The sequence below is a fragment of the Typopeltis vanoorti genome, chromosome 19 (assembly GCF_054136105.1).
Source record: "Typopeltis vanoorti isolate ZY-2024b chromosome 19, IOZ_Tvanoo_1.0, whole genome shotgun sequence".
NCBI classification, from domain to species: Eukaryota; Metazoa; Arthropoda; class Arachnida; order Uropygi; family Thelyphonidae; genus Typopeltis; species Typopeltis vanoorti.
This window is the reverse complement of record NC_143567.1, coordinates 45946242-45973723: the sequence shown is the minus strand read 5'-3', so window position 1 is coordinate 45973723 and position 27482 is coordinate 45946242. Positions and strand designations below refer to the sequence as shown.

Below are 27482 nucleotides of genomic sequence, written 5' to 3'. Positions count from 1 at the left end.
GCAGGTGCATTGTCCTGATGAAAGATGATTTTTTTTTCTTTTGCAAACCAGGTCTTTTCTCACAATTTTTTCATCTAGTCAAGTTAAAATATTGGAATAATATTCCCCGGTTATTGTTTTACCCTTTTCAAGATAATTAATAAACAAAATGCCTTTAGCATCCCAAAACACTGATGCCATGACCTTTTCTGCTGATGGAACCGACTTTGTCTTCTTTGGCACTGAACAACTGGCTTCTGTTCACTGTTTTGACTACTGTTTGGATTCTGGTGTGTAATGGTTAATCCAAGTCTCATCCATAGTAATAAATCGATGAAAAAAATCAATTTTAGTCTTAAAACACTCCAAGCCCTGTTCACAGATTTTCATGCGAGTGTGTTTTTGATCTGCTGTGAGCAAGCCAGCAACCCATCTTGAACAAAGCTTTTTCATTTGCAATTCTTCATGCAAAATATATCCTACACGTCCTTTTGAAATGCCTATAGTCTCAGCAATTTCAAGCACTTTGAGTTGCCAGTCATCCAATACCATATCGTGCACTTGATCAATGATTTCTGGTGTTGTTACACTTTTTGGACGTCCTTTACGTGGATCATCTTCAAGGCTGGTACGGCCGCGTTTAAACTTGGCAGCCCATTTCTTCATCGTCAAAAACGAAGGAGAAGAGTGCCCATAAACTTTTATGCACTTCGAATGAATTTCTTTAAAAAGAATTTTATAACCGCACAATACTCAATTTTATCCATTTCAAGGGATACAGACAACACTTTGGCTTCTGACAGCTGTATAAAAAAAACTGAAATTGATAGAATGACTTGCAATTTCACATGGATGCTTATGACAGATATACCAACTTAGAAAAAAAAATCTTACCGATAGTGTTACCATCTATGGTTGAGGCCAAGAACTTTTCAGACCACCGTTGTAAACCCATGTTGTTCATTGTAGAGATTCATAGTCAACCCATTTCTGAATGCGAGCCCTAACCAATTTTTCCAAAATCTTCACCACCCCTCTTGAGATACTAATTGGTCGATAGTTGGATACATTGGTCTTTGCACCATCCTCGTGCAATGGAATTATCATACATTCCTTCCATTCCTGCAGAATCTTGCCTGTTCTGAGACTCATATTAAACAGCCTGGTCAAAGGAATGACGTTCAGCTGAACACTCTTAGCACACGTACTGATATTCCATCAGTCCCTATTTTTGAATTCTTATTCGATTTGTGGAACAGCTCTAATACCTCTTCCTCATATACCTGCATTTCTTAATCTAGTGAAGAGGCAACAGTGAGCTCAATGTTGCATACACCAGGTTGATGGCATGGCTTTTAACAAAATGGACACTCGTCAAGTGAACAACTTCTGCATCTGTAACCCTCACGCCATCATGATTTGGAAGAGTTATTCTTTCATAATCATTCTTTCTTTTACTTGCAGAATATCGATAGAATTCTTGTGGGTTGTCTTTAGCACACAGAGCCAGTTTCTTTTCATACTTAGAATTTGCTTTCCATATAACAGCTGTGACTATTCTAGCTAGCTGCTTATAACGTTCCTAACGGACATCATTCTTATGCACATGGTATTCCTTCCGCATCGTCCTTTTGTTACGAATCTCTTGCTTCATAAGATGACACATCCATTTGACTCCTACTCTATTTATTCTTCGAACTCTTGGGACACATTCCAATATCGCATCATTTAAGTATTGTTTAAATGCTTCCCACTGAACTCAGTATACTCCTCAGTTGGTCATAATTTCCTGCTTTGTAGTTCAGTATGTAACCTTTTCTGAATGGAACATTCATAAACTTAGTCACTTCCCAAGTGAATACCGCATGATCACTGTCACCAACCAGAAGCAGAATAGTTACATATTTGACTGAAACGCCCTCTGACACAATAATCAAATCTAACACTCTTTGCACTAGAGTTCCTTCTGTGACATGCTGCTTGAGGAAATTGTCCTTCAACAGCTCAATAAATGCATTTTCATTCTTATTACTCTTTTCACGCTCATCTTTTCTATTTGGTGATGCATTTCTTCATCACTAACAACCGATCCACTAGGTCTGTAACAACACCCTACCATATAACTGATCTTGTTAGATTCCACCTCACACCAGATGGCTTCAAATGCACTGCCACATGAAATATTGTTAGTAGTAGTACTACAATCATAGGTCTCAACTCTAACTGGATTCAAGTCATCCGATATCATTAGCAGGACACCTCCTCCTCTCTTATCCTTCCTAAAAATACTGTACCCTTGACACTCGATACCAGATAGACCGAGAGTATGTGGACTGCAGACACTAGAAAGAAGGGTAAGTGATATGATAGAGTTCTATAAACTTCTGAGAGGACATTATGTGATAATGGTTGATGAAATTTTTCGTGATATGGAAGGCGAAGAGGGACCGGGGGGGGGGCATCCGTGGAAGTTAAGTTTGTGTGTGGTTAAGAAAGGGGGATGTGATCTAGATTGAATTAACTCTGTTGAAGTAGCGAGTGAATCTATGAATGAGTTTATAATTTTTTATTCCAATTAGAGAAATTCTGCTTAGCTATGTTCAACTATTATCTACGCACGAGATATCACCAAAATTTTTACGAATACTTAAGTTATTTCTCCCGGTAGTACCCCTAATACTTGTATTTATACTGCGCCTTTTGGGATATTTAGTTTGAGATATTATATACAAAAACAAGGAGAAAGAACTCAAATATGTCAGAAAGTGTAACTATGTTGCAGTCGTGGCACTTTATCTCGTTTCTTAACACATTAATTTTCCCGTGTGATTAGGTTCGTAAATTTTCAAGTGGTGCATTGGACAGCAATTTCAGACAACTTTTCTTATCATTGAACAAAGGTTTATTAAAAACTTTAACATGGTACAATTCAATTTTTGTTATTACTCAATTCAATGCTAAACTAAATATTTACAAACTGACATTAGCTTATCATAAGTAATTAAGCTATGATCCTATAATGGGTATTACGATCATGCCGCCATACACATTCAACACATAAATTCATTTGACACGGACATATAAGATTAATTCACACTATTTAACTATCCGAACTTAAGTAGATTAACTAAGCCTTTAACTGCACTAACACATAACTATGACATTTAACTTTCCTATACATTATAATAAACATGCAAAATTTCTCAGGACACGTAATTACTTAATTCATACTATTCAACTATCCAAACATGAGTAGATTAACTAAACCATTTACTGCACTAACACATAACTATGACATTTAAACTTTCTTATACAATATAATAGACATGCAAAATTCTCAGGACACTTAATCATTCATATAACATTCATTAGCAAGCTTACTTTCATTATATTCTGTCAGATACTAAAGTCCTAGTATAATTTTTCCTTGGTCACTTCAACAGTTCCGTATTAGAATAATGATACCTATTACAGACAAATTTTAGTTAACATTAGATATAATTTACAGTACCTTTCTCCTACGTTCCTTTTGGAATTGAACTAGGCTTACGCGGTCTTAACTTCTCGTAACTCCAGACACACTTTGAATCATCTGTATATCGGCTGTGCAACTCGTGACGTGGACATCTATTTCTTTACAGCTCTCCCTTTTTCGTAGCTATCGCTGGAGTTGAAACACAAAGAATATGTTTTCTTTTCTTTGACTCTAAGGCATTCTTCGCTTCTTACATCCGGAATCGAAATCCCGCTCACATTTGTTTCCATGTTGTGACGACGGAGATATAACCCCAATCTCCACTCAGGAAAACTGCGTGAAACCTATGCCATGGAGCTCGTAGAGAACTCCTCAGGAACAGAACCAAAACAAAAAGCCCCTTGGGGGGGGTTCCAACCCTTTTATACTTGCTCTCCTAACGGCACCCTCTTTAACTTCTTTTCTCTGCCCCCTACTTGTTTTTACTTCACCGACCAATTAAGGTGGCGTTTTTTTTTTCTGCCAAACATCCTTTGGTCGGCGACCCCCAAACGATGTCTCAATCCGGGAATCGGCCCTGAGCGATAGTCTGTTGTTTTTCTTCCGCTAGCCTCTAACTTAATCCCCTTTCCAAAATTTTTCTATGAATTCATTTAATATTTTAATCTCTAGCCTCTCACATACCATTTCTTATGACTAATCATTTTCTGTCTTACTTAGTTAAATTTTCTCATTTATACCATATTACAACATTAACATATTCTTTCTTTTTTGTTAGTTAGTTTATCCAAACACCTTTATTTTATATATATTTTATTGGATGCAAGAATATTTCCTTTTTCTTTTAAATAATTTTAAATTAGCTTTAATGCAGGTTTTTTTTTTTTTTAATTTGCTCTTCATGTTACACCATGATAACTGAGAATTTTACATTCTTAAGATATCAGGTGTAACAATATACAGGAAAATTGTTGATAGGAGGTTGGTAATAATGTAAACTTAATCATGTAGTACAGTCATAATAGCCAGTACGCCCCTTGGGGGCACACATCAGGAAGATGATGATTATGCCTCGACAAATTTTAGTCAAGATTCCAAACAAAAAAAATTTATGAAAATTCATCAAGCCAGAGTGCCATTATATACTTATAAATGTATAGTTGGATGGACAAAGTTATGCATTATTACATAATGCTCAAAATATGGGAGATAATTTTAACACCTTTAATATTTTTCATAACTTTTGGATTACTAATGAGGCTATGCTGAAAAATAAAACTTAAAAACTGCTTTTATACACAGCAGTGACATCTTAACTGTTTTGTCAACCACTGTGCTACACAAGATTAAATTAAATTTAAAAAATTAAAAATAATACAGCATACCTGATTTGAAGACTTTTTGAGGAAGACTGAACTTTGCGAATGGCAAATCATTGGCTCAGTAGTACTAATACTAGTATTTGGATTTGCCCCATATTGCACAAGTGCTAAAGAAAGATCATAAACATAATCTAAATCGCTTGGCATACGTGCATTTTGAACCATATCCATCAGGGCAAGAAGTATATGCTGAGTCCTCTGAGAAAAACGTACATTAGGATCCAGTCCATGCTGAAGAAGTATGACTAGAAGCTGGCGAATGAAAGCAAAAGCATTGTTCTTTTCTTCTTCACGGTTCAGTGTAATATATTCACTGGCAGTGAAAACTAAAACATGAAGTGGAGTCAGATTACTTCGAGAAAAGCAGTTGGGATTAGCACCATACTTGCACAGCAGTCGTACAGAATTTAAATAGAAGACTTTTTTTGTATGAGTAAGACAATGAAGAGGATCTTTGTTAATTAATGGTACCAAACATACCATTAATGGCACTGAGCCATCACGACCAACACAATTAGGATTACCACCATTTTGTAAAAGCATATCTAACAATTCATAACGAAACTCCCAATCACGGACATGACGAAGAACACAAGCAAGGGCACTATTACCCTGATGGTTGATACTAGGACTTGCTCCATTTTGAATAAGGTATCTTACCATATGTAGCATATCCCATTTATTCCATGGTTGTGGTTCATGATCATATCCATATCTTGATTCCTCCAAAGCATATCGAACAATAAGAGCATGTAAAGGTGTATTTCTAAGACTGTCAGGTTCATTAATTAAATCTCGGCATCCATGATCTAACAACATTTTGATAGTGGAAAGAGTTTCATCAGCGGACTTTTTTCCTAAGAGTAAAACTATATGCAGTACTGTCATCTGCTGAGTAGCAGTTCTAACAGTAACATCAGCACCACACTGAATTAAAAATTCCAAAAATTTCAAATCCTGAAGTGCAGCCTGATGAATGGGATAATATTCATCATAACACTGATTAATTTCATCTGCTCTCTCAGAAACTAAATATTTTACACAATTCCAAGCACCCCTTTCACAAGCTAAATGAAGCAGTGGTCGCTTCTGTTGCCAAGGTAACCAATTATCTTCTCCTTGAGCAAGCAGCAGCTCAAGGATTTCAGCCTGGTCTCCATCAATAGCATAATACTCAGCAGACTGCAGTCTGTCAGAAGATCTATCAGCAACACCAGTTCCATGAGTTAAGGCATTTCTTAACTCGCAATTCTGATTGTGAAGCCCGGGAAAACACATACGAGCTTCAAGATCTACCCTTGCTCCATTTTTCAATAACAGTTCTACAATTTCTTCTGTTCCATGTAGTGCTGCTATATGAAGAGGCAAACTACAAGCTCCTCTATTAACATCACAACCTCTGTTCAAAATCCATCGCACTAATTCTGCACAATTGAAACCTACAGCTCTCTGTAAAAGGTTATATCCATCAGGAGCAGTCACTGAAAGAATATTTTCTCCCTGCAAAAAAATAAATAAAAAATAAATTACTTATTACAAGTGATATTTCTATTCTTAAAGATATTTAATGTTTTAATGAATACAAAAAAAAAAAGCCTTTGATAAAATTAACAGACAAAAAATCGTTTTAAAATATTAGCAAATTTAAACATACCAAATGAATATTTAGAATTTACCATAAACACCTTAGCTTTTTGTCTATTATTATACCAAACCAACTTTTACAGTCATTTCAAGTAATAATATATTTCATGATATATATTGTGTGAGGTCAATGCTAGTCAATACAAAGTCTATCATATCACTTCTTATATTTCATGATATATATATATTGTGTGAGGTCAATGCTAGTCAATACAAAGTCTATCATATCACTTCTTAAACTTATCCACTGTTCGCATTTTCACCACCACCACCTCAGGTAATGCATTCCGTGATCCCACCACTTTAAATGCAAAAAATTTACTTCTTATCCCCTCACTACTTCACTTTCAACTACTAGGGATGGCCTCTTGTCCTTACTTCTTTCTCTTATTCTACCATATGAAAAACTCTCACATCAATCAGATAATAACCTTTCAACAGCCAAATGGCTCAATCATATCCCCTCCCATCTTCCAAACTCTGCAGTCCATCCTCCATTATCTATGCTGCAAAGTCCTGATATCACCCTAGCCATATGTCTCTGTATCCCCTTCAAGTCCCAGCAACCAGATCTGAGCACAGAAATCCAGATGGGTCTGATCAAAGCTAACACAATGAGACTCTCCAATCTCCTGTGGTTAATGTCTTCCTCACTCCATATACTGCAGCAACTCTGCAACTCTCTGAGATGTCCTCGGAATCTCAAATCTCTACTACAATTGTCCTCCCCTCCAGCACAACTCCACTGAGACTTCAAAATCCCCTATTCTGCATTAAACTGATATCCCCATCCACCTGCCTGCTCCTCCATCCCAGTCAAATGCCCCTGAAGAGCCAAAACATCAGAACTGCCAACAACAATCCAGAGCTCCACATCATCTGCAAACAACTGAACTTCTCCCCGCAATCCAGTGGCAACACAACTGACATAAAGCCTGAACAGTTTTTATTTTATTCGTGTGGAGTTCCCCCGTTCCTCAAGCATCCCTTAGGACTGGTTGAGCCCTCCTAATGAGGGATTAAGTATGTATTTTTTTTTTACTATAGCAGCATGTGTTCATGGGGCCAGTGTGCCTGTTCTGAGGGACGAAAAACCTGAGTTGCCAGGAGAAAAATCCTCTACCTCTGTATGAGACTGGCTAACTCATCTTTAACTGAAAGAAACCAGATAAAGGTTCCTAATGTCATAGACGGGAATCGAACCCAGGTCTTTCTGACCAAAGGGCTTCATCTATACTGACTGGACTACAGAGGCTAGACTGAACAGTAATGGCCCCAGCAGAGAACACTACCCATAGCCCTCCTGCTTTCCTACAAGCAACCTTCCTGATATCTATCAGAAAGCCAGTTACCAATCCAACAACCTGATCTCCAAACTCACATGTTGCAACTTAAAAATGAACCCATCATGCTCAAATGTCCCTGCAATATCCAAAAAAAATGACAGTGCATGCCTCACCCACATCCACTGCAAAAAAGCACCTAGCCAAATAAAACGAGTGCATACCCCCCCCCCCCAACAAAACCAACCTGGCCTGCATAAATAATATCACTCTTCATTCACTTCTAACACCTCACTACTCCCCATATCTCCAGAAATAAAGCCTGCTATAACTCCATCATGCCATCTGCACTGGTCACCCTAGTCCCGTCTCCATCCAGCAAGATAATCTGTCCAAAATAATTTTTCCTCCTGCAGGCCAGATGGTGGGGAAAAAACTCCCTCAATATTTGCCCCCCCAATCCTTGACTGGCCCCCTCCCTGTGGGGTATCTGTTCATGGTGGAGGGGACCTCTCAGTGATTGTACTGACCCTTTTCATTCTTCCTCTTTTTTTCTGTGCTTTTCTTCCTGTATTCTTTGCACTACTTCTCCTGAGTCTTCTTTACTATCCTTTCTTCCAGACCAGGATCACTGCAATCCAATGCCCTGCTGCCATGCGGTGCAACCCATGGACATCTGGAAAGGGGGAATCCCAAAGTCTTGCTTTGGTAAGACAAGGGGTCCTGGATGGCACGGTCAGGATTGATCAGCTAGTGAACTTGCCTGCAAGGGTCAATGGTGTTGGAGTAAGTCTCTCACTCCATGGTCTGGGGTTGGGATCCAGGACTTGCTGTGATGCTGTTACAGTATCCAGGGTAGCCCTGGTGTTCCACTATCAAGCACAGTCATTGCTTGTTGGTCAGTGAGTGTCCATGTATGACTCTGTAGTGGATGGGAAGCTTTCACATCAAACCAAAAATCCTTTGAGCATGAATTGTTCATCCTCAAACATTTCAGGGGCTCGAACAAAGTCCCAACCAAGTACTGATACTGTAGATAAATCATTTGGTCACAGATGTAAGAAACAAAAGATATATGATACTAGTATAAATGTTATAGCAGGTTTTATTCCTGGAGGTATGGGGAGTAGTGAGGTGTTAGAAGTGAATGAAGAGTACTCAGTATTCTGAATACTTAGTATGCTAGATGCCAGTAGGTCAGGGGGACTGGATGGGGGGGTTACCACATGTTTTTGGGAGAGTGTGTGCTTTGGAACTGACCATGCCATTGGCCTGGCTGTTTAATGAAGGGCTTGCATTCGCACAAGTTCCTGGAGGGGAGAGGGTGGATGGTACCACAGCATGAAGGTATTGGGCTGTAGGCTAGTTGATTTTGGAGGGATCGATGGGAGCTCACATGCAGAATTGGGTAGATGAGAGTGATATTTATGCAGGCCAGGTTGGTTTTGTTGGGGGGTATGCGCTTGTTTTATTTGGCTAGGTGCTTTTTTGCAGTGGATGTGGGTGAGGCATGCACTGTCATTTTTTTTGGATATTGCAGGGACATTTGAGCATGATGGATTCATTTTTAAGTAACATGTGAGTTTGGAGATCAGGTTGTTGGATTGGTAACTGGCTTTCTGATAGATATCAGGAATCAGTGGTTTTGGTATCAGTGTTCTTGATCAATAGCTGAAAAGCCAATAGGGAAAATGTCACCCTTCTTTATTGAAAAGGATTTAGGACTGGCAAAATCTTCCAAAACTGTAAAGAAATTACATTCTGGTGATATCCTTGTGGAAATGTCAAGTCAACAACAATCTGAGAAACTACTGGGAGCAACATCAATGGGTGGAATACCAATCACAGTAACACCTCATAAAACACTCGGAGGAGTTACAGAATGGAATCTCCTTGATGTTCCTGATGAGGAGATATGTTCAGAACTTAAAGATCAGGGAGTGACAGGTGTGAGACACATTCTGATATGTAGGGACAGTCACCTGGTTCCAACTAGTAACATCATTGTTACTTTCGATACACCTAAGCCTCCAACATCTGTAAAAGCAGGATATCTTAACTATTAGAGCATACATCCCTAAACCACTAAGATGCTTTAAATGTCAGAAATATGGGCATGTCCAAAACTGCCTGTCATGGCTCTATGGCCTGCACCTAATGTGGTAGTAAAGAGCATGATAACAACTCTTGCTCTGCAAAAAAAGCTAAATGTGTCAACTGTCAGGGAGATCATCTAGCCTACTCTCCTGCATGTCAGAAGTGGAAAGATGAGAAAGAAATACAACAATTAAAACAAAACAAATTATATCATATCAGGATGTAAAAACAAAGTTAATCACCACTACACCTGTTCTGAGATCCTCTTATGCTGAGAAAGTGGCAGCTAAGAAAACGTCAACAGCATCTCAAACACGTCTATTCCACCATCTACAGCCAGATCGGTTTGAAAGCACCAGTTCTCGTCTGATCACTGAAGTTAAGCAAACCTGAGCCCAGCAAGTACTTAGGAAGGTAAGCACCTGGGAACTCAGGATGCTGCTGGCATTAATTTTTTGGTTTTGGTATTAGGTGTCTGGAGAGAGCTTTGTTCACTGAATGCTGAAATGCAAATTCAAGAAAACTTAAGCAATTAGGATGGAAGCAAGTGAGATTGTGTGAAGGCACCTATGAAGCGAGGGAATATGAGAATGACAAAGTGTGGAATTTAGCCTCTCAAGCAAAAATATTGAATAGAGTAGCCAATTCAGAAAGGGGATGCTGCAGTTTCTATATATTAATGCCAGAAGTATCAAGAACAAGACAGAGGAGTTTTTAGCATTGGTTAGTGCAACCTCACCAAAAGTTATAGGCATTAGTGAGATTTGGCTAACAGCAGATGATGTAGTTACAAGGATTGAATGTGAAGAGTTCAGTATTTTCAGGGAAGATAGAGAAGATAGGATGGGGAAAGAGTACTGATAGCAGATGAATTGCAGTCAAAAAGAATAGGAGACAGGTGGGAGAGTGGCTGTTCATTTAAAACAATCTGGTGTGAGATTAAGGCCAGTAAGACAAAATATACAGTTGATTGTTGCTATAGGGCAGAGAGTTCCACAGATGACCTGTACTCGTTGTACTAATTTGGCAATGCATGTCTTCCGTATCATCTGTGGAACTCCTTAAGAAAAAGCTTAAAAGCTTAAATCCTTGCCATGGCATAAAAACGCTGCATGGTAAGGATGTAAATAGTGATTATTATGGGGGACTTCAACTATGGATATATATAAACGGAAGGAAGAAAGAACATGGCAGGAAGGAAATAGCATTTATACACCTACTAAGAGGTAATTACTCAAGGCAGCATGTGATGAAGGAGACTAAAGGTGGGAGAGTATTTCACCTGGTCACAGGATCAGAAGAGCTATCCACCAAGGTGACCACATTGCCTCCGATTGGTAAAAATGACCATGCGGTCCTGACTTGGGCGATTATAAAACATGAGGAATATTCTGTCAAGAAGAGTATATGTGGAACTACAAGGAGGTGTTCATGACAAGGGAAGAAGCTTAAATCTTTGCCATGGCATAAAACACTGCCCAGTAAGGATGTTAATAGTGCATGCAATATAGTTAAGGGTCATCTATGAGAAACAATATTAAATTGCATAGCTAGGGTAAGGAGGGTTAATCAGGTAGTAACCAGTAAATCAGGTAGTGACCAGTAAACTCATGAACAGTACAAAGAAAGGACCAGCATGGAAAGGAAGGCAAAATCACATTATGAGAAGAATCTAGTCGTCAAGAAGGCCTAAGGAAATCCGAAAGAGTTCTTTTGTTATGCGGCAAGTACAAGGAAGAATAACTTGTACTGCTTGAAGAATAAAATACTGCTTCAACTTATGTGACAGACACTAATGTGGGAACAGAGGTGGAGGAATTGGAGGTTCTTACTACATTAAATCTCAATGTAAATATAGTTGTGGGATTAGATGGGATATCAGATGGGGTTTTACAAGAATGTGCAAGGAAACTGTTAATGCTTTTGACTAGGCTCTTTAATTTAAGTCTCCACTCTGGCACAGTTCCAAGTGAATGGAAAAAGGGCAAAATAATCTGCTTGCATAAGGGAGGTTCTAAGATTACAGTAGCAAATTATAGACCAATCAGTATCTCAGGCATAGCGAGTGTTAAAAGTACTAGAAAAATTGGTCAAAAAAGAGAATTCAAGAATGGGTATATAAAAGTATGATACTGTATGAGGGTTAACATAGCTTTGTGAAGGTTCAGTCATTCCTTAGTAATTTACTATTTATAATAAGAGTAACAGCTCAGCTGGTTAAAGAAAATGGCTATACAATGATTTTGCAAAGGCATTTGACAGAATATCACATGGAAATCTTATGCAAACAAATGGGGATGGATATGACACTGGTTAAGTGGAAAAGAGGGTAGCTGCTGGACAGATATCAAAAAAGTGGTATATGGAGGTGCAGAATCGAGGTGAAAAGAGGTGCCTAGTGGTGTGCCACAAGGTTCAACGCTAGGACTGTTCCTGTTTAAGTTGTACATAAATGATATAGGAAATAACCTTAAAGGAAATATTCAGTTGTTTGCTGATAATGTGAAATTAGGTAGAGTAATAATTAATTAAGGTGATGTTGAGAGCTTGCAGGAGGATTTAAATAGGCTGTCAGTATGGACAACAGTTAATGAGTGTCAGTTTAATGGTGAGAAATGTAAAGTTATGCATTTTGGGATAAACAGATTACAAGCCATGTATCACATTAATGGCACCATACTCCAGGAAATAGATGAAGCTAGAGATTTAGTGGTGGTGGTGGTGGTGGTAGACAGAGAGTTAAAGTTTAGAGGACATATTGCTATTGAAGAACACATTAACATGTAGAAATAAGGAAGTTGTTATTCCTCTTTATAAGGCCTTGATATCTCCCACATCTGGATTGTGCTCAAGTCCCCAGGGTTTCTTGGTGATGAGGAAGTGGTGGAAGTGAGTGACCAAGATGGTGAGTGGCCTATAGAATGTTCCCTATCAAGATAGATTGAATGTATGTGTGTGTGTGTGTGTGGATTGCAAAAGTTGGTTGATGCATGGGGGGGGGGGAGAGTGGATATGATAGAGACATTTAAGTTGCTTAAAGGGTTTTATAGGATAAATGCAGGGAAAATGTTTCAGCACTTTGCTAGAGATGCCAGAATAAGGGATCATCCCCGGAAGGTTGAATAAAGGTGTGGTTAGTAGGGGTGTGAGAACTAGATTTTTTGCTTGGAGAGTTGTGAATGAGTGGAATGGATTGCCAGAGTCAGGTGTGAGTATTTTGTCTGTTAATGGGTTCAAGGAGAGGTATGATAGACTGTGTGGATAGATTGGGTCTCCCAAGATGAGTTTTCGAACTCCATGGAAGTGCCTGTATAATAATAATAATAATAATATGATAATTTCACCATATCTGAACTTTATGATCACATGTATTTCTCTGTTGAGTGCATCAATTGCATGAGTTATGGTCTTACTCCAGAGACAACACCAAAAATTGTTTCATTTGATGAGAACCCACTTGTCAAAAAAATTATGGCAAAGATATCACTTAAAGATAAATCACCAGACACCCCCACAAATGTATACTTTGGTATCCACTGAAAGTAAATTAAACTTGCTAACTGACCCTGTCACATCAGATGTATTGAATAATTTACGAGAGGAAGAGATGGACACTGGCCATGCATACTTCCCAAAATCAGTTCATAAATATAAATCTAACAAAGGTAAGCCCTCAACCTCCCAAAAACCAAACAAGTACATAAAGCCAAAACAATGGGAAAATTTTTATAATGGGATAATCATGGTTTCATCAGAATATCGAGGGCATCAACATTTTGCTGCAGAAACAGAGCTTTCTGTATACAGAAGACCCAATGAGGACTCTACAGGAATTTCACTGTTGCACACAAGGAGAGAGCTCTCCTAGTGGGCAGTTACACTCCTGTCCATCATGTCCATCTTTAATACTGCTCTGGAAGGAATAGTGATTCACCTATCTGTGGAATTTCTTATTACAGTATGTTCAATTTATTTACCACCGAGTGCTGAGTTAAATGAAATTGATCCTGATAATCTTATCTTGCAACTGTCTGAACCAATACTTCTTATGCGTGACTTTAATGGTCACAATACTCTGTGGGTAGTACCAACAGAAAAAGACGAGGCCATATCATTGAACAAATCCTTGACAATAATGCCCCCTGCCCTTTGAATAAGAGACTCAATACTTCTTTCTATATGCTACCCATTCATATTCTGAAACCAGTCTTACAATCTGCTTCCCTTCCATTCTTCCACTGCTCACATGGGGTAAAGAAAACATATATGGAAGCAATCACTTTCCTGTTCTTTGCACAATGTCTTTGCAGGAACCATGTTTTCCTACCTATACAGATGCATGTCCATATCAAAAATGGACCAGGCTAACAGGAATATTTTTTCCCATCTTGCAAAATTTAATGCTGATGCAGACAATCAAGGAAGCAGTAAAGTATATAACAGATGTTCAGGCATTAGAAGCCACCATTCCAAAAATGTCATCTCAATTTCCACTCTATCCAAAGCATTAGTGGAACTCAGAATGCCAAACAGCCAAAAGATCAACACAGAGCATGGGGTATATTTCATAGATAACCCACCACATCAAACTTAATAGCTTTTAAGTGTGCTCAGGTCAAAGCATGTTATGTGAGATGTCAGAATCAAAAACAATCATGGATCCAATTTATCTCATTAATTAATCGAATGACCAGTGCAAAAATTGTATGAGATAAAATCCAAAAAATGACAGGTAGATATAGAACACACTGTTTGTCTACCTTAGATCATAATGGAAGTGTAATCTCTTAGTAACCTCAAGGCATAAAGATGTCTTCAGGTGGTTACTAAGAGATGAAACAATTGATCCCAAAACTATTGCAGACACTTTGGGGGAACAGTTTGCCAGAATCTCAGCAACAGCTTCATATCCTCCTGAATTTTTAATACTGAAAGAGCAGCAAGAGAAACAAAGGCTAAATTTTTCTCAAAGGGCTTGAGCTATACAATCAGACATTAAGGAGGAACTAAAAAAGAGCTCTTTTACTGTCTCAACCTAGTGCAATAGCACCTGATGACATTCAAGCAATTCTGAATAAAGTTCTAAGAAGCTGCATTCACAATTATTACAATGACTTTCAAATGTACTCTCATGTATCTCATGTACTCTAAGTCAAGAATTTAGGTATCGTCTCTTGACTGGCCTCAAGTCTGAAAGAAAATATAAAGATGCCTTGAGGTTACTAAGAGATGAAACACTTTCTAACATTGTGATATTACATTTTTGTACATGGAAGTGCAAGAAAGCTTGACACCACCTCATTTACCTGTTTAGTAAATTCTGAAGATGTGATGTGATGTGTTTATACAAAGGTAGGTTAAAGATTAAAGTCATTCCAAGAAGATAGATCTGTATGAAGGTAAGCAGGTACACATCTGTGTATATGTTTGTGCATGCAAAGTATAAAACAAAATCAAGTTGTACTAATTGAAGTTAATAAAATCATCTTCATCCTCACCCTTCCAACTCCATAGAGAGCAGTCTAATGTTCACTACTGAAATAATGGCACTGGATAGTTTAGAAGTTTTGGTGTAAGAGTGTAAACTACTATCAGCAAGCTTGAAAAAAGAATTTCCAGTCAATGATATACCAAAGGAGAAGAGGGGGGGGGAGATGAGTTGCAGAGTCTTAACCAATTAAGTGTCCTGAAGGAGATGAACAACACACAACAATGAATTATGACCATATTCCTAATAATCATGTTGAGCAGTTGCATGGATACTCATCTGTACTTACTGCACTGATTACACCAGACATCCAACTAATGTCAGAATGTGGAAGAATGATATCTGCAAGCCTCCCCACAATCCAATCCCTGAATGAAGAAGGGTGCAGTGTTTGAATATTTCAACAACATATTTCAGAACATCTTCCTAGAGGTATAGTTATGCTCCACTGAATTTGTCAGCCACTAAAAATGGGTAATGTCATCTGTATCATTCTCAAACCAATTCCTTACAGCACTGATCCACTGATACAGTGCATTAAATTCTTGAAAAGTGTGTGAGCTGCTATGAGATGTCAGGGCTACATCAGTCAATACAATTGGGGGGGGGGGGGAATCCCAACCAATAAATGGTATGGGAACCTTCTATTACATATCATGATACCACCTCAACAGGCACTGACAGGAAATCATGCAAGATTTATCAAATTATGTTGTTTGTATCATATAGTTTCCCCATTAGCATAGTGCAGCAAGAGCTACACCTTTTAGGCCAGCACATCTTTCTAATACTCTTTTGTATAAATAGTATGTTGCTAACACCAAAACAGTTACTTTTGACAATGACTTTCATTGAAGAGAGGGTGTCTTGGGAGCTTTTAGCTCTGGAAACCCTGTATATGCAAAAGTGCAGTATATCACTATCTGAGATATTGTTCCTGCAAACTTCAATGTCAACTATGGCAATTTCTATCAATTAACCTTGAAAAGGCACCTCACTCTTGGTTCACCATAATTATCCACTTTACAATTTTGTTAGTTTCATCTGCTGTAAACATCTCAACCAGTTGGAACTGTACCGTAGTTGCTCACAGTGTACCTCATCCATGAAGGTATCCAAAATCTGATGATCACACTCTTTATTAAACTCTGTGATATCATTTTTTTCTTCCCAAGACTGCAACTTTAACATTCTGTTTTGCACAACCCCATATGCAACTATGCTATGCTAGTTTACAGTGCTACATGCACCTTTACAGTATGGTAGATTGGATGTATCCCACTCTGAATGAGGATGTCTGTAATTCAATATAATGTGTGTGTATATACTTTATATATATACATATAATAAATTTAGTTTAATCCTTAATCAAAGTGTTAGCAAACAAAGTTTGCACCTGAAAGTATCTTTAGGACTGGGATAAGGTGATACAACACCAGGCAACTCTTTGCAAAGGTGGAGCAAGCTAACATCACTCCTATCTCAGTATCTGTCATAATGCAAAACACATCTCCTTGCAGATATGTATAATGTTATGCATTAAGGGAAGGGCCACTACCCAGACTAGTTTCGACCTTTATTGAGGTCTCTTCAGTGGGAGCCAGGCCCAAGTGGAGATACCAGGCAGAAGCATTAGCAAGGTCATCTCTACCTATTGCCAAATGGTGTGCCACCTTTTTATTAAATTACTCTGGATTTAGAGAAAGATGTTGAAAGTTTATTTTTCACTTGGTTAGACTATAATAAATTTAGTTTAATCCTTAATCCAAGTGTGAGCAAACAAAGTTTGCACCTGAAAGTATCTTCAGGACTGAGGTAAGGTGGTACAACACTGGGCAACTCATTGCAAAGGTGGAGCAAGCTAACATAACTCCTATCTCAGTATCTCCCATAATGCGCAAAACACATCTCCTTGCAGATATGTATATATAATGTTATGCATTAAGCGAAGGGCCACCACCCTTCTACCAAAACTAGTCTGGGTTTAACATTTTTCTCTAAATCCAGAGTAATTTAATAAAAAGGTAGCACACCATTTGGCTACCCCTATAGGTAGAGATGACCTTGCTAATGCTTCTGCCTGGTATCTCCACTTGGGCCTGGCTCCCACTGAAGAGACCTCAATAAAGGTCAAAACTGGTCTGGGTAGTGGCCCTTCCCTTAATGCATAACATTAGACATCTGCAAGGAGATGTGTTTTGCATTATGGCAGATACTGAGATAGGAGTGATGTAAGCTTGCTCCACCTTTGCAACGAGTTGCCCAGTGTTGTACCACCTTACCCCAGTCCTGAAGATACTTTCAGGTGCAAACTTTGTTTGCTCACACTTGGATTAAGGATTAAACTAAATTTATTATAGTCTAACCAAGTGAAAAATAAACTTTCAACATTTTGTACATATATACAGTGAATAATCATGAAGATGCATATATTGGTTTCAATATATTGCATCTATATGGCTCCCGCTCACAAAAGGTGATATATGAACCTATAGCACATTTGTACCATGGGTGGGCTAAGGATGTTTTATTTATTTCTTATTCATTTTATATATTTTTGTACTTTTTTAATTTAATTTTTACATGGTGCAGAAGTCCTGCTCTAGAGATCCAACATGGAACTTTTTCATCCATTTCAGGCCTCCAATAAGCAGAGGGGAGGGATCACACAGCGATTCAAACCTCTAGCCTGTTGGCTGGAAAGAGGGCATGCCCTCTTTCCAGCCAACCAGGTCAGCAAGTCAAATCCAATAAATCCTCTGAAATATCAAGGGATAACTGTGAAGTTATTCATTTTTTTATGTAATCATTAGGATTGAATTGAATTACTCAGAATCTATAAAAAAAATAATTTAAAAAAATAAAACAGAAAGATGGCGGTGTACAAATTAGCTGTTAATATCTCCATATTTAGATAAGGTCACAGTAAATGGCACAGACGTGTGTGTGTGTGTGTGTGTGTGTGTGTGTGTGTGTGTGTGTGTGTGTGTGTGTGTGTGTTTCAGGATGGATGGATGCATGATTCATGTGATAAATTTCCATAGAAATGAAGAAATAAGATATAAAAATAACTGGAAAAATTTCATCAGGACTAGAATCTTCTTTGGTCTTGTTACTGATTAAACTATTCACTTTTATTTGTCAAATAATTTTTTTTTAAAAAAAGTATTGGACTAAATGCCTAATCTGGCAGGAACAAATGTGTTCAGATAGTCAACAGAGGAATCAAAGAGAAGTGAGAAGCTTAAGTCTGCTTACTATTACTACCGACCTTCCACCTGAAGATTTTAAGTCTAGGTAGAAAGCATGAACTCCATGAATTAATTCATGTACTTTCTGCATGGGTTTTTTTTAAAACAACTGGAAGAAAAATAGAACATGCTGATATAAAAAAAGGATTTTATCTAAGTGGTGCCCCTCTCATTTGTTGAAAAACCATTGCTTAAAAATAAAGGGAAAAATCATGAAGAATGAGATATACATTGTCACTCCTATGTGAATATTTCCTATTCTCCTTAATATGATCAGACTTGGTGTATCATGGCCCAAATAATTAATGATTTATTAAAATCTAATTAATGCTATGAAAGTTCAGTCAGTGATATCTTATACAGTCTGTAATGCCTGTCAATTTACATGTAACCTCTGGCTGCTTTGCATGTTGTGTGGGATGAAAAAACCCAATTTTATAGTAGGAAAACTCTTGGTAACTCATGAAACTAGTTAACCCTCAGTTTGAAAAGCCTTTAGGTCTTTATGATCAAGAGAGATTTTAATTCAGATCTTTCAAACCAAATGCCACTGTCATCACTGACAAAGCTAGAGAGGCTTAAGAGGATATTTCAGATAATACAATTTGGGAATAAGTAACATGACCATTAGCTTTAAAACATATGTGGGTGGTCTGAAAAGTTTTCGGCCAAACAATGAAAAAACGAATTTATAATTTTAAATATTATTTTTATTTTTTAGCATAATCTTCCTTAAGGCTAATACATTTATTCCAGTGCCATTATTCCATCCCTGTAGTGGTTCTCAGTAAGATCTGCAAAATAACCCTCTACAGCTGCAATCACCTCTTGATTAGAAGAAAAACACTGACCAGCAAGGAAGATTTTTAGTTTTGGGAAGAGACAGAAGTCAGAGGGAGACAAATCTGGAGTATAGAGTGAATGTTCCAACTATTCATAGTGCAGATCCCTTAATTTTCCCATTGCTGAAACACCTTTGTGGGCAAGTGCATTGTCCTGATGAAAGATAATTTTTTTCGTCTAATCTGGTTAAAAGATCGGAATAATATTCCCTGGTTATTGTTTTACCCTTTTCAAGATAATTAATAAACAAAATGCCTGTAGCATCCCAAAACAACAATGCCATGACCTTGTCTTCTTTGGTGCCGAAAAACAGGCTTCTGTCTACTGTTTTGACTGCTGTTTGGATTCTGGTGTGTACTGGTAAATCCAAGTCTCATCCATATTAATAAATCGACACACAAAATCATTTTATTCTTGTTAAAATGCTCCAAGCACTGTTCAGAGATTTTCATGTGAGTGCGTTTTTTAATCTGCGCAGCACCCATGTTGCGCAAAGCTTTTTAATTTGCAATTCTTTGTGCAAAATATATCCTACACGTTCTTTTGAAATGCGTATAGACTAAGCAATTTCACGCACTTTGACTTGCCGATCATCCAATACCATATCGTGCACTTGATCAATGATTTCTGGTGTTGTTACACTTTTTAGATCTCATGTGGATCATCTTCAAGGCTGGTACGGCCACATTTAAACTTGGCAGCCCATTTCTTCATTGTCGAAAACGAAGGAGAAGAGTGCCCATAAACTTTTATGAACTTTGAATGAATCTCTTTTGGCATTAAACCTTCTTTTACAAAGAATTTTATAACCACACAATACTCAATTTTATCCATTTTAAGGGATACAGACAACACTTTGGCTTCCTACAGCTGTATAAAAAAACTGAAATTGATAGAATGACTTGCAATTTCACATGGATGCTTATGACAGATGTACCAATTTAGAGAAAAAAAAAAATCTTGCCGATAGTGATGCCATTTATTGGTTGAGGCTGAGAACTTTTCAGACCACCCACGTACTTCTATCAACAAAAAGACAAACAGAAATTAGACTGTTCTGAATAAAACAAAAGGAGAAACAGAAATTAGACTGTGCTGAATAATGTACTTCCAAAAAGAAAAAAGAATGATTACTGGAAGGAAACACAACACAAGAAAATATCCAATCAGGCTACTATAATAGAAAGGGAATAATATCAAACTGGTAATGAAAGACCATTTGCCAGTGAATCCATATTTCATTTAACAGTCACACATATTGCCAGAGGCTATATATTGCTGTAAGTTATGTAGCTCTATAACTACATAATTTGCATCATACGAAGTATCCTATATGAGTGAGTGACAAAACAGCAAGTTGAATTTCCCATGTTATATGCTTTAAATATTAAATAAAAATCATCAGAAGAAAATACTTACTTTGATTTTCTCTCAATGCACTTAATGATTACAACACTTAACAGTTATAATAAAGCCCTTACAGGTTAACTATAGCCATAGAGAATAAAATTTTTTTTCAAGTTACTATGAACATCAAGTGAGGACATCTTGATGTTCACAGTAACAACTTGGGATGGGACTTCTGGGAATCCTATATCTTGTGCATATAATTTAAAACTTAACAGACAAAAAATAATATATAGTATAATAATACCTTGGGTATGTGGATCAGGTAACTTTCAATTGCTGACCAATGAATTGATGTATCTTCACTCTCTCTCATCTTCTCTAACAGAGCCAGCACAATGCCACGAGTCGTTTCTGAAGTTCCAGATGACAACAGATGACCACCTGTCTGGAAAAAGCTGCTGATCATAGCCCCCATTCTTCTAATCAGTCCTGGGGTGCAGCAGCTTTCTTCCTCTCTCCTCCTGTGCTCCAAGGTTCAAGCAGTAACAGAAAGAAGTTAATTATTAATTTCCTGCTGTTATGTTTTCAGACTAAGCATTGCTATAAAATGCACTGTTTATTAAAAACAAGTAATGTAAAAATCTTGCAAAAAGTGCATTTTTCTATTCAACAAGTTGGCTTTCAAGCTAAATGGGAAAAAACTAAGGCGTCAGGATTATCAGAAAAATATTTGCAGAAATTAGTCACTAAGTGTTCCTAGAAAATAAGAACATTCCAACAAATTTTAAGCTAAGTCTACTCCAATGTTCAGCAGAATCAAAATTCATTTGTTGTTCACTGCATAAATTTTCTTCAATTTTTTTTTTTTCAAATTAATTCTTACAATTCTTAAAACATACTGTTTATTTGTGGCATTGAACAGCTTTACTGTCTTCTTTTCCTTCTTCTTTTTAGCAGCAAAACATCTAAAAGGGGAAAAATTCCAAACAGAAAATTACAAAAATTACCACTGTATCATTAAATATATCATTAAAGCAAAATGAAACCAAACAGGCTCTTTGATTCAAACTTGCATCTCAGTTAGAAGATATAAAAGTTTCTGGAAATGATTTTAATAAGTAAAATGACACTAAATTACATTTCAATAGAACTTTTTTTATTAACATCACTAAAGTATAAAAAAAAGGAAACTACATTTCAGAGCATACAACATATGAAAAGGCAGTACTCATGTGACAAAAAAAAAAAGTCATGTTAAAAAGAAAGCTCTAAGCTTTAATGTTATAAGATAAATTATAACTGTTAATTTGTATCAAATCATTATGATTTAAATTGGAAATCATAACAATTTCATTTCCCATTGATATTTAAAACATAACTCTTTCATTTTTTAAATATTGATTTATGGAATTCTTTTTCTGATCATACACAATAGTGCATCAGGAAATGGATATACAGTAGATTCCTGCATTTAAGATCTAAATGGTTCCTAAAAACTCATTAAGAAAGCAGTTGTAAATCAAACCTAATTTCTTATAGGCTCAATGTTATAAATTTGGACTATGTTTCTAGAAATACAGTTTGAACTATATAATACAAGCAATAGGAAAAATAATTATGACAGGTTGACACTGGTGGATAGTTATGTTAGCAGAGTTACTATAGTAAATGATATATTGGCATTATTTAATGAACACTTCATCAGTGCATATCATAATGGTGTGAATGATGCTGTGCAACATGTAGAAAGGAGGCAAGAATTAGGAGAATTAAAGAAATGAAAGAATCAGAAGTGTATCAAGTGTTGCTTGGGTTAGATGTTAATAAGGCTGTGGGAATGGATAACATACCAGCAAGTATTTTTAAAGAATGTGCAAAAAGAGTTACCAATCTGAAAAGCCCCTACACCTTTTGGTCAGAATGATGGATGAAGAGATAATCCAGACCTAACACTCATTACCAGGCCAAAAGAGTTCTCAACGACTTTCTAAATAGTAAACAGCTTATATTAACTAAGATAGATATATATTTCCTACATATATGCCTATGATACCTCAATGATAGGAAAGCAATCTGGAAAAAATTATAAAAAATACATCAAAGCTAATGTAACTCAAATAGTGCTTTGTCTAGTAATCTAAATTGATTTACTTTGCATGATAAAGTCTATTACATTTAACTACTCTAGAGGAGTTAAGAAAGTGTACACTCCTGGATGGAATGAAAACACCTTTTGTGGATGGGAGTCTCATAAAAAAAAATTCTTTGCCTTAAGGATGTCTTTCAACTTTTACTGCATCCAGGGCATGCTGGTAAATTTTTATCCGGCTTGCTAAAATAAATGAAACACGACACGTTCTCCTTTAAGAATTACAACTGTCCAAAAGTATAAACAAATTCAATTATCAGCTAATATTTGCTTAATGTTGCTTGAACCACACCGTGCAAGCAGGTGCAAACCATCTCCAGCACACCTACTGCCCACATCTCTGTTGACAGCTCTAGTGTTCTCCCAATTCTCTATTTCTAATCTCTCAATACACAACAATTTCTCCAGAAATCAACTCTAAATTCATTTAAGAAGTGCAATCATTCAATGAATGCACTTCAGATGAATTCAAGGAACAAATCATTGCCTCTCTCAATTTACACCTATGATATACCATAGCAACAAACACTCACTCTTTTCTACTTATTCCAGTAACTCTTTTACATCTTCTCTCATTCCATACTTGTCACACTTCAAATCATTCACCCACCAAAACAATGAGCTTTTTCACTTTTCCTTGCTGCATTCTAATAATGGCATCCTTCATCTTTGCACCTGAGTATTTCAGAATATCTCAAACTGAGTATCTCCCTTTTAACAAAAGGTTTAATATCACTTTCCTTAATCATTCATTCTAAATAATTATAAACAGCAACGGAGAGATAGTATATGAATTAGTAATGATCTCTTAATTATAGTTGCTCAAAAACTCATCGTAGAGGTCAATTCTAAATACTTTCATGTGTCATATACATAATCCATGTGTTATATACTGGACCTTAAATTCACTCACCATTTTTCTGGAACTGCCTTTCTTTCATTTGCTACTCTTCAATCAAAAAATATATTACTCACTTCCCTGATACCACAGCATTAAACAAATTTCAGAGATGATCCCCCCCCCCACACACACACACTAAATTTGTTTAAAAGTGTTTTCCTATAATTACACTTCCCTTAAAATATATATATATAAAATGGAATATAGTCAATCACAATAAAAAGCAGGATATATATGCTTGATTGAAAAATCCAAGTCTTGCAAATTATAACAATTACAATCTGTTTAACTATTTACATTGTGTATAGTTAAACAGATTGTAATTGTTATAATTACAATCTGTTATAACAATTGATGACAACCTTCAAGATTTTTTTTTTTTTTTGTATATAAATAGTAGTACCAATATTATATAAAATATTTAAAAAAATGAACAGACTGTAAAATATATGTTATACCACTGATAATCATAAAATTCATCTGTCAAGTAAACATAATACAGAGATGTATACACTGTATAAATAACCCCATAAGAAACTAATCAATAAGTTCTGAACACAGCAATTCATATAATATGGTGTGATATTTTCTTACTGGTTGCCAAGATACCTCCAGTTAAAAATAACTATTATTTGTATAGATAAGAGCATACTGCAAATTGAATTCAAGGCTGCTGCATATATGCTTCTAAAGTAACTAATGAAATCAATGCATTTTCATGCATTGATTATTATTATTAATATTGATTTTAAACGTTTAAATTTTAAACAAAGACCTTTGTTTAAAATACCTTTAAAATACATTTTCATTTAAATATTAATTAAACTATTACATTTAAAAGAAAAAATATGTATTTAGTCTAAAATTAACAGTTATTCTAAAACACAACTTAATTTGACATAACTTATTAATTTTTATAAAGTTGGTTCATCTTGAAGGTGAATAGCTTTCCATTATAGTTATATGATTTATTATTTTCCTAATTATTATTTAGGAAATAATAATTAGGAAAAAGTTCAGTTCTGAATATCCCATTAGATATACAGAACTGAACATTATCGTTATCAGACATCACAGAGCCACAAAACACTGCAGAAAGTCTATTCTAACTTGCATAAGGCACTCTTATTCTCATACTGTGCCTTCAATTCATTAAGCTTTGTTTTCAGCAGATCTCTGGAAACATATTTCTTTTAATATTATGTGCACATCAGATTGATAACTCTTTCATTTAAAAAGTTATACAATGTGGAAAATTCAGCATTTTTACAACCACATATAAATGGGAAGACAAATTGCATAATAAAATTACAATATTTGGCAAATGCACTATATATATATATAGAAAGTATTTTACCTTGGGTATAATAAATGTTAAAAAATACCAAGCTATTTTAAACCTGGTTTTACTCCATTTCCCAAGTAAGCAAACAGACAAACAAGTCAAGTTTGCACCTGCAAGTGTTGCAAGTCTAGCTGATCCTGCATGTAGTGTAAGGCCAAGGCAACTCATGGTAAAAGTAGAATAAGCTCTGATCACTAATCTTAATATTTACCCTTAATGCAAAGCACATCTCCTGGAGGAGATGTATGATGATTTGTATTAAAGGCAAGGGGCCACTATCCAGACCGGTTTCGACCTTTATTGAGGTCTCATCAGTGGGAGCCAGGCTAGAAATACCAAGATTTTCACCTTATGGTAACTTGTTCTGGTAAAATACTTATAAGCTCTGTATTACTAAAATCTTGGTATTTCTAGCCTGTATATATATACTGTGTATATAAAGTATATAAAATAATTAGACAGTAATTCTCGAACCTTTCTGGCTGCAGCCCAATAGAACAAAGTATATAACTCCATAGCCCACTTCAATAAAGAATATAACTCAGCTTCTCACTTGTCCCTATAACCACTAACCTTTAATGAGGTCATATTTTACCACAAGAGATGAGCTTCTAAATGCTGAAAACTAAGTGCAGAATTGTGAGTCAGTTGTCAAAACATGTAACTTTAATATTCTACACAGGAAAACCAAGTCGAAGGAAAATTAGGATAGGATTTCTCAGCCTAGTATTTTAGTACTTGGGCAGTAAGACCTAACACCTCTGCATTCTTATAGGACTTTATATACCACACGCTTCTATTTAGAGACAGTTAAAGCAAAAAAAGGCAGCAGAGAGCTATATTCTTCTAAACAATTAGAAGCATAACAATCTATCTTATCTTCATTTGCCCAATCAAGGTCACAGTTCGATCCACAGACTTGAATATCCAGGACAACAACACTGCCATCTCTTGATACCAAAAGATCAGGCTTTCTTATGCATACCTTAGTCCTGATATTTGGCTCCTTTTTGACTAACCATACTTCCATTCTAGTCAGTTCTTTATGATGGCATATATTGTATCATGTCTTTTAACTTTAATGTTGAGGGTTCTAAAACAACAATGAGATATATGTGTCATAGTCTTTCTGAATCCACATTCAGCCTCACATGTAGTATCCATATTATGCTTACTGCAGGTTATATAAGCCTTGGTGGCATGGGCATTTATCATAGCCTTGACCAGATCTATGAGAGTGGTCTGAAAAGTTCTCGGCCTCCACCATAGATGGCAATACTATCTGCAAGATTTTTTTTTTCCAAGTTGGTACATCTGTCATAAGCATTCATGTGAAACTGCAAGTCATTCTATCAAGTAGTTTGCTTTCTATAGCTGTCTGAAGCAAAAGTGTATCTATAGCCCTTGAAATGGATAAAATTGAGTATCATGCAGTTATAAAATTCTTTGTAAAAGAATGTTTAATGCCAAAGAAATTCATTTGAAGTTCATAAACATTTATGGGCACTCTTCTCCTTCGTTTTCGACAATTAAGAAATGGGCTGCCAAGCTTAAACGTGACCATACCAGCCTTGAAGATGATCCATGTGAAGGATGTCCAAAAAGTATAACACCAGAAATCATTGATCAAGTGCACGATATGGTACTGGATGACCAGCGAGTCAAATTGCATGAAATTGCTGAGACTATAGGCATTTCAAAAGAACGTGTAGGATATATTTTGCATGAAGAATTGAAAATGAAAGAGCTTTGCACAAGATGGTTGCCACGCTTGCTCACAGCAGATCAAAAACACACTCGAATGAAAATCTCTGAACAGTGCTTGGAACATTTTAACAATAAAACTAATTTTGTGCATCAATTTATTACTATGGATGAGACTTGGATTCACCATTACACACCAGAATCCAAACAGCAGTCAAAACAGTGGACAGAAGCCAGTTGTTCACAGCCAAAGAAGACAAAGGCGGTTCCATCAGCAAGAAAGGTCATGGCATCGGTGTTTTGGGATGCTAAAGGCATTTTGTTTATTAATTATCTTGAAAAGGGTAAAACAATAACCAGGGATTATTGTTCCAATCTTTTTAACCAGACTAGATGAAAAAATTTGTAAGAAAAGACCTGGTTTGCAAAAGAAAAAAATCATCTTTCATCAGGACAGTGCACCTGCCCACAAAGGTGTTTTAGCAATGGGAAAATTAAGGGATCTGCACTATGAATTGTTGGAACAGCCACCCTATTCCCCAGATTTGGCTCCATCTGACTTCTATCTCTTCCCAAAACTAAAACTTTTCC

At 36.4% G+C, this 27482-nt stretch overlaps 1 protein-coding gene across 1 annotated transcript in view; it reads right to left on the bottom strand.

Moving 5' to 3' along the window:
- The window catches only part of LOC150096059 (uncharacterized), a 91854-nt gene that overhangs the window by 19775 nt on the left and 44597 nt on the right, over positions 1-27482 (bottom strand). Inside the window, exons 2-4 of the mRNA XM_090409139.1 lie at positions 21692-21757; positions 21097-21313; positions 4840-6336 (exon numbers count right to left, since the gene is read on the bottom strand). Of these exons, the coding sequence (XP_090265265.1) occupies positions 4840-6336; positions 21097-21267 (1668 nt within the window). The 5' untranslated portion in view covers positions 21268-21313; positions 21692-21757. The remainder of the gene's footprint in view (positions 1-4839; positions 6337-21096; positions 21314-21691; positions 21758-27482) is intronic.